The sequence below is a fragment of the Coptis chinensis genome, chromosome 4 (assembly GCF_015680905.1).
Source record: "Coptis chinensis isolate HL-2020 chromosome 4, ASM1568090v1, whole genome shotgun sequence".
Lineage (NCBI taxonomy): Eukaryota > Viridiplantae > Streptophyta > Magnoliopsida > Ranunculales > Ranunculaceae > Coptis > Coptis chinensis.
Genome location: NC_141459.1, coordinates 21699669 through 21708570, shown reverse-complemented (window position 1 = coordinate 21708570; position 8902 = coordinate 21699669). Strand labels below are relative to the sequence as shown.

The 8902-nt window shown below is 36.7% G+C and overlaps 1 protein-coding gene and 1 pseudogene across 2 annotated transcripts; both read left to right on the top strand.

The window, feature by feature from the left end:
- The first annotated feature begins 508 nt into the window (after window positions 1-508).
- UBP27 (ubiquitin-specific protease 27) lies at window positions 509-7485 on the top strand. Its single transcript, XM_086607353.1, is given in 10 exon segments — window positions 509-936; window positions 1470-1508; window positions 1511-1569; window positions 1750-1977; window positions 2782-2850; window positions 2979-3107; window positions 3269-3406; window positions 4008-4070; window positions 4352-4696; window positions 4893-7485. Coding segments are annotated over 10 exon segments (1728 nt in total). The 5' UTR covers window positions 509-572; the 3' UTR covers window positions 5187-7485.
- Window positions 5672-7485, top strand: LOC147502586 (leucine-rich repeat receptor protein kinase EMS1-like; annotated as a pseudogene). Its single transcript, XR_015221741.1, has one exon. The product of XR_015221741.1 is annotated as a leucine-rich repeat receptor protein kinase EMS1-like (transcript).
- Window positions 7486-8902: the final 1417 nt, after the last annotated feature.

Genomic DNA, 8902 nt, shown 5'->3' with positions numbered 1-8902 from the left:
TCTATTTCCATTCAACCAAAAAATAGTGTTTTGAGGATGGAGAGTCAATTTTGGTGTCCAATGGTTCGGACCATTCTACGCCACTTCGACCGGCGCGGAATTTAAAAAAAAATGCATTCCACACCACTTCAAGTGGCGCTGTTTGACATTTTACAAACCACGCCACTTTAAGTGGCACCGTCTGGGTTTTTACAAACCACGCCATTTCAACTCGCATGGAATGTACTTTCTATTCCTCAATATTACTCTCTATATAGAGAGTATTATGGAGATAAAGAACAAAAACCACCACCACTCCCTCCACTTTTGAAGGAATGGAGAGCCATTGCACCCAGCCTAACAGGCTAAGTCTGGATGTATTTGCATAAGAAGTATCCACTTTTACTAATTGAAAGCAGTTGAATGAGATTTAAAATCTTAGGTCGATATATATAATGTCAAAATTCCATCTACAGTAAGTTACATACACCAAAACGCAAACAGTACGGCATTTTAACAAAATAAGTTTCGGCAAAAACTAAAGAGTATCATAGGTACATTTCGTTATAAAAGTTGGTCGAGGAGAAAAAAAAATGAGGATTGAAGGCGAAGTAAACATATACAGTCTAATACAAACACTAAAGAACAATGGGCTTGGCATACTTTCTTCAGTTCCTAAACACCATATTATAGTTAGTGTTTTAGGAATAGCTGGTTTGGTATTAGCCATTAAAGAGACAAGGATTGGCTTTCCATCGATTTTTTTTACAAGGGGATCTTCAGAAAAGTTGCTATTCATACCTGGTTTGCATAATCTTGGAAACAATTGTTTCTTAAATGTAATTCTACAGGCATTGGCTGGTTGTGAACCTTTTCATCAATATATTGAGAGTGTGGTCGAAGAAGATGGAGTCGAGGAAATGCCTCTTCTTGATGCTTTGGCTTCTTTATTTGGAGGTAAGAATTAATAATTGTGTATTTGCATTTGACTAATTGTTTGGTTTTATATGTACATGATTTTAAGTTTCAACGAATTTAGCTATTGAACAAGTAGAGAAAGCTTTCTACCCTTTGTTGCATTATATACTACACTGGAGAGATAAGTGAATAAAACTCCTCTTTATGCTTTGGCAACTTTAAATAGTCGTATTACTGTGTGGTTGTCATGTTTAACACATAAAGGGAAAAAAATATTTCTTCCTGTACTTCCAGTAGGAACACTAACCTCCTGTTGGAGTTTATATACATAAACATTAAATTGCTGCTGCTTGTTTGTGCGGTGCTTGAGTGCTTCAACATATGCTGCAATTGGTCCATTTTTGGTTCTGTAAGCAAACTGCACTTAGCTAGAACTCGCAGAGATGTAGATAAGAACTATGAGTCTATGACAAGTTTTTGTGGGACTATATACCATATTTAAGGAGTTTACATACTAATTGTATTTTCGCATTTTTTGTCCGATTATTGATGAGTGGCTGCATTTACTGCAGATTTGTGCATCCTTCATGATAAAAGAATGGTATTGAATCCGGACGAGTAATGCAAGCAATGGACCACTACATTCCTAGTTTCAATTTGACAAGGCAGCAGGTAGGATCCTTTAGTTCTTAAACTGTACTTTGTTTTTATCTGAACACAAAAGTGTCATTTCTTTATTGGGATTTCTAGCATATTTGTTGTTTCTTAAACATAATCACATATTTTTGGTCGACAAACAGAATGCAACGAGGAATGAGATCGTTTCTAATCTGTCTTTCCATATTACTTTAGGATGCAGCAGAAGCATTGGATCATCTTTTGTCCTCCTTAAGAAAGGAACTTTTGGAATGTTATGTTCCACATTACTGTTCCCTGGCTGACATCTCTGCCTTAAGCAGTCGGTTTTCGTGTCCAGTGTGGGGAAGCCAAAGTGAGCAGCAAAGATGGCAGCAATACCTACTTGGCCCGTTTGATGGAATCCTTTGCAGTGCTTTAGCGTGTAGGAACTGTTCATCTCAGGTTCGAAACGTTTTTATACTTTTGATTGATAAGTATTTATATGAGGTCCTTATTCTTCTTGAAGGATTCTCTTCTTCGTATCAGATCTAAGTTAGCTTCTGAATATGTGTTCTTTTACCAAAGTATCAAATTTATATTAAAACGAGAAATGTAAAAGAAGTACATTAAGCAAAGTATAAGCCTTTGTCCTTAGAGGACCAGAAATCTGAGTTACCTTTGCTAGGATAAGTTTTTTGGTTGCAAGTTTGTAATACATGTTAAGAATGCTCTTTAAAATGGTAGCAATAGTGTAGGCGTGTAGCGTATGTCAGAAACATTGTATGGGTTAGGTTTTGGTCACGAAAACAAAAGGGTGTTACCATTAGATGGGTCCTCTATAAAAATATATACATCTGTTTGTGGCCTATACAGTTATGTGCACCCTACAAACTACTGCTGTGTGTTTAAAACCTGGGGTACTTGGAGATGTCTGAAGTCTGAACTGTGAAAAGGCACATTCATATAATAAGTCCATAACCGTTGAGAACTCTAAACCGAAAATTTACTTTAAGTAATCCTCACTGTTCAATCTGTGGAAGTCTTTTAGATGGGCAGGAAAAGAAAGCCATTGTCCTTTAATAAAGATTTTGATCCAGTACTTCAAATCGTCCAATTAAGCTGATGCTTGGTCCAAATATTCACCATTCACCAAGGTGTGGTAGCATTGAATAGTCAACCCGTTGTGAAAGCATATATGAGTACGTATTTCATTGCCTCTTTGTTCATCTGCTGCTGTCTTATCTTTTTCTATTTGTGCGTCTGCAGCTCTCAATGGGTTCTGAGTTTTTTCACAGCTTGCCTTTGTCCCCGTTGTTGGACGGTAGTGATTCCATTGTATGTGCATTCAGGATTTGGTCATTAGTGCTTCAGTATGTTTTATGTTCCAATTAGACTTCTATTGCTTTCATGGTAATTTTCGTATCTGACATTTATTTCACTTTTGATTTTCCTTTTAACTTCAGTTAACGGGATCTTCTCTTGAGGATTGCATTAAGAAGTTCACTGCTGCTGAACTCATAGAGAATTACCGCTGCAACCAGTGTTGGCATAATTCTGCAATAAAATATTTATCAATTATAGGAGGAAATGAGGTAAGTATTGGACGTATAGTATTTCTCTAGTAGTCTAGTTTAGGGAAGTCCTTTCTCAGAGGAAGATACTGCTCTTGCACACACACACACACACACACATGCGTCCTTAGAATAAAGTAAAATATCATACATTAAATTTTTTGGTCTGTCATGTTTTGCAGACACATATTGAATCACTCAAGTGCTGTACCAAGGAAGATTCATGTGACTGCAGAAATCTCTTTCCTCAAGACGCTATACTGTCGTCAAATAGTTTCTCATGCGCTATTAAGCAATTACGCATCACTCGCTGTCCAAAGGTATGTATTGTGAAAATCTATACCAACTCTAGGCTAAACCTGGAATCATTTTGTGCATATGCAGGAGATTGGTGTTGAAAATAGATAAGACTGGGTATCTGCTATGGACATTCTTATTATGGAGTCCAGTTACCATTTATAATCTGTTGACATTGAAACATTGCTACTGTCCAAGTAATTTGACATAAGAGGCCTTATGGACTTCTAGTGGGTGTTACACTTACCCTATGTCAAAGGATGAGTGGGCCGAGGGGTGCAAACCTAGTCAGGACATCTTAGTTATCATGTAGGCGTTCATGTCCCCTCATAGTTCTATTCTACATTGTTTTAGTTACAAATTTATTTTATCATCAAATAAACGAGGTTTTACTGATCAGATACACCTCTGCATATTACAATACAATGATACTCAGTAGGAACCAAGTGTCTAAACCTGTGGGTAACTGACATCTTCCTGTCCTTTCTTGAGTACCAATGTGCTAAAACGTTATCTTGATAGTGTTTTCTTTTGCTGGTTTTTCCCAAGGAGTGGATAAGCTGTGATTTGTGAATGTGTAATTTGATCCCCAATCATACCATCAGTATGACCATCTACTTACAGATTCTATGCATTCAACTACAACGTGCTTCGGTGAATAAGTTTGGAGAATCAGTCAAACTCCAGGTAATGTAATTTCCTTGTTATGTATTACGTACATACTAGTCTTGAACCTAAGAGTGGGGCAGAAATTCGAGTTTTCCATGAAACGTTACGTACTATCTATCTTTACTCTTTAGTATTATGCTGATGAATTGTTGCATAAATCTAGCTTGTGTATCTATCGTCGTAACAGAACTGTGACTATAAACCCCAAAGGAAATTACAAAGAGAGACAAGATCAATATTAATTTACCAAAAATTGCAAGGATGGTTATACTTTTTAAATTTGTCTATGACAATTGTAGGGGCATATTTCATTTCCGATGATCTTGGACCTCTTTCCATTCACCAAAGATGCAGTGGGATTGGGGTTAGAAAATTTGAATGAGAATCTCGGAAAGATTCAAGTGAAGCAGCATTTATCACCAATCCCTCGACACAATTATTCTGATATGCAGCTGGAGTGGCAAATGCTTAAACACACAGATGGACCTACAGAAGACTATGTCATTTCAGACTATGGAGGTTCTTTGCACAGAACTTTACATGATAAACGTGCTCAAGCTTTCCAGGCACAATCTGGTGTTTTCCAATCTGAAGGCTTATCTCATCCAGAAATCACAAAACCACCTATGCGTTCTGATATTAAGGTTGGTCAATGTATATTGGCTTGCATTTTAATTATCAAAAAATTAAAAATAAATAATATATATATATATTGGCTTGCATTTTTGTGAACTTTCACTACGGGTATCCCATTAAATTTTAAACGATGAAATTGGGGTCCTGTTTTACATCCTAAGTTTATGAATCCACTGGTTCTCATTAATTTCCTTTTTTTCTTAGATGGAGACTCGTGAGATTCATCCCTTGGTGCCTTCAAAGAATAGTATGTACCAACTTGTTTCTGTTGTGGAGCACTTCGGAAGAGCTGGAACTGGACATTACACTGTTTATAGGAGAGTGAAGGAAGAATCAAATGGTGAAGACTCTGTTAGACAGGGCAAGCCAGCACAATGGCTTTGTGCCTCGGATTCTAAGGTATTTAGTGTTTCAGAACGAGATGTTTTCACTGCAGAGGCAAGCATGCTCTTCTACGAGAGAATTGAAGTCTCAAAACAAGTACCTTCACTGCTTTGAAAAATCTCATCTTAATACTGGTTATTTCTTTTTTCTTGCACCACGCCGTCTCAACTGGCCTTGTATTTTTCGTGTTTTTTCTCATATTTTCATTTTCTGTAGCAAAAATTAGGTAGCAGAAACATGGTATATGCACACAATCCGCACTTACAATATGGAAAATTAAAGGTTCATCTGAAATGTCTCTTCATGTGTTAGAAACTTAGAACACATTGAATGTGGCAGAGCAACGGACGAGGCAACTACAAAACACAAATTTCTTTTTCTGAAGTTTAAAAACCTTCTCAGTATGTATGTACATATATTCATTAAGGAGTCTGTCGCAGCAATTTGTACCAACCCTCCAATATTTAGGGAGTATCTTCTGAGACTTGTATAATTGTGTGGCATATATCACTTGGCATGATTTACTGTATGGCTTTAAAATGGGATTTCTGGTAAGTTGGCATTTGGCATGATTACTATATGAAAATTCAATAATTTCTGGTAAGTTGGCATTTGACAACTTTCTTATTTGAGTGGAAACAGTTTGGTATTCTTCTTGTAAAAGAAAATTGCACGTCTTCCATTGACTTTCTGAGATTGGCAATAATCAGCAAGTCGCCTAAAATCTCTAGAAAACGTGAAAGATAGTCCGACAGCCTGCACCCGAATCTATTTATTATATTAGATGAAAAATTCCACATTTCCACTCTGTATATGACATCAACGTAGTAAACGCGAACCACCATATATATATAACACACGTGTCACGCATTCCCATCAATCTGAAAGCCTGTAGCATCATATACTAACACACACCATATATTAACCCCATTGACTCGTAACCGAGTCGACCCGACGACCCCGTTAATGGCGGCTCAATAGTCAAAGTTGGAAACTCCAAAACCCACCTTCAGTCCCTTCCTCTTTTCTTCAAAGCTCAAACGCCCTTCTTCTCTTCTTTCTGTCTACCAGAACATGAACCCAACCGCACAAGCACTGCTATCAGCGTCAGCTAGTTTCTTTGCTGTAACAATAATCTTCGCCATCGTCTATCTACTATGCAAAAAAGCCAAACACCCACAAACCCAAACCCGGACCACACCAGCACCAGCACCAGCACCTTCTGGTGGTCTCACATCCATAACAATCAGCGAAAGTGCATCGTTCGATCCATCATTAAACCGTATCTCGATGCAAGAGCTACTTATCGCAACTAGAAACTTCTCAACTGACGGAATTATAGGTGACGGAAGTTTCGGGTACGTGTACAAAGCGCGTCTAAATAACGGCGTAACAGTCGCGGTAAAAAACTAAGCAAAGACGCTTTTCAGGGGTTCCGTGAATTTCGGGCAGAAATGGAAACTTTAGGTAAGAATAAAATCCGACACAAGAATCTTGTTAGAATCCTCGGGTACTGTGTTTCGGGAGATGAACGGATGTTAATTTACGAGTTTATTGAGAAAGGAAATCTGGACCAATGGATACACGACACGTCGCTTGATGGTGCTATGTCTCGGTGTGGTTCGGGTTCTGTGTCAGTGTCTGTGTCTAATAAGTCAAGGTCCTTTTCTATAGTACCATTGAAATGGGACATAAGAGTGAAGATAATTAAAGGTGTGGCTAGAGGGTTGTTTTTTTTACATACTTTGGACACACCAATTATTCATAGAGATATTAAGGCTAGTAATGTTTTATTAGATTCTGATTTTGAAGCACATATTGCTGATTTTGGATTAGCGCGACAAGTTCAATTATCGCATTCACATGTTTCGACGCAAGTTGCGGGCACGATGGGGTATATGCCGCCGGAGTATAAGAATGGAGTTACTGCTGCGACTGTTAAAGCGGATGTATATAGTTTTGGGATTTTGATGATTGAGGTTGCAGCGGGGAGGAGGCCGAATTGGCCTATTAAAGTGGAGGATGGGACAGAAGTTGGATTCGTTGAATGGGCTAAAAGGAAAGTTGAATTAGGTAAGGAAATTGAGATGATTGATTCAACTATTAGTAGAGAAAATTTGAGGGAGGCTGAAGTTAGGGAGTTTATTAGGATTGCTGCTTGCTGTACTAGTGAAAGACCTAGAGATAGGCCTTTCATGGTTGAGGTAGTAAGATTATTGAATCAACTCTAATTGTAAGATGGAGGGACATGACTACATGAATGCTAGTGTATATCAACTATGTCAAAGCTTGAAGGTAAAATTTGTTTTGTAATTATGTTAACTCTTTTATTGATACATATTTTTCTTTTCAGTGGAATTTATATGATTGTGACATCAAAATGATCAAATACAATACAACTTATTAAGCTGTAGATTGGTCTTGTTCATTCCATGTGGATTCATGTATTTTTTGGTAAGCATCAGGCAATGTCATTTTGACTAGTCTTTAGTTCAATTTTCATAAAACCGAATTATTGATGCCTTCAGTAGTGCTTACAACAGTAGTTAGCTCCCAGGTCTGTTTTGGATGAAATTGTTATTTGAAACTGAAAATAGGTATCAATATTCATAAATAAATACGATTTTATATATAAGGGTCTGATCATTTGATCCATCAAAAGCATAGGAACATTCTCCGACTGAATGCCATCAGCCCGGCCCATGCCCTCCCTCATAATGATGGTGCTCATAACTCATAATCATATCCTAGGATTCCTAGCTAGTTTCCGAAATTAGATGTCCATGGTACCTTTAGACTTCAGTAACCGTGGACAGGAATTGCAATTTATGCGGCTGGGGCACAGACATGGATGTATCATTTTTCAGGACAAGACGGTGAATCCATGCAACAGAGCTAAGAACCAAGATCTTATTAAGTGAGACACTTGGACTTAGGGGTGATAATTTGGCCCTTGATGCTCAAAACCCTCAAAAGTTGGCCCCTCACAGATTTGAGGGGGGCTCATGTTACACTGTAGTTCTCAAGAAAGACTTGGCCCTCAAGATATTTTTTTTTTTCGATAAGATATATTTTATTTTTTTACATTATATATATGTAAAGCCCTATTTGGTAAATATTTTCACTACAAACGACAAGCTTAATAATTAGTTTATGTATCATATTTTTTGTAATTTGAAAAAAGAGTTCAAATATAAAAAGAAAAGAGTGAATTATGATTATTTTGTGTAAACCCAAAATAGAGGTGATAATTTATGTATTATACTATATATTTGTGTAACCTAAAAGAAAACCATATTTTTCTTATTTTACATTATATTTATGTATTATACATAATTATCTAAATTGTAAAAAAATTATTAAATTAGTTTTCAATAGGGGATAAATTATAACATAATATAATATATGCTTCTTTTTGTAATTGATTTAATGATATGTATATAAGTCATTAAAACAAATCCAACCTAACAACATAGTTAAGTATTAAAAATGTAGATATTTTAAGAATATCATCTCTTCCACCATCTCTATCTATTTTTTCTAAAGATATAAGAATTAGTTTTGTATAATTATATACATATCATTAAATCAAATAAAAAAAAAAAAAAAAAAAAAAAAAAAAAAAAAATAGTAAACTAGTAAAGATAATTAGAATCATTTGGCCCTCAAAAATGAGGGGCCGAGGGAGTTAAGGGCTGAGTTTTCAAACTGATACCCTCAATATCAAATAGGAGACTTGACCCTACCAATCATGAGGGCTTTTATGGTTTGAGGGCCGGGCTAGCCCGGCCCGGCCCTTTTATCACCCCTACTTGGACTAATGCTTGGAT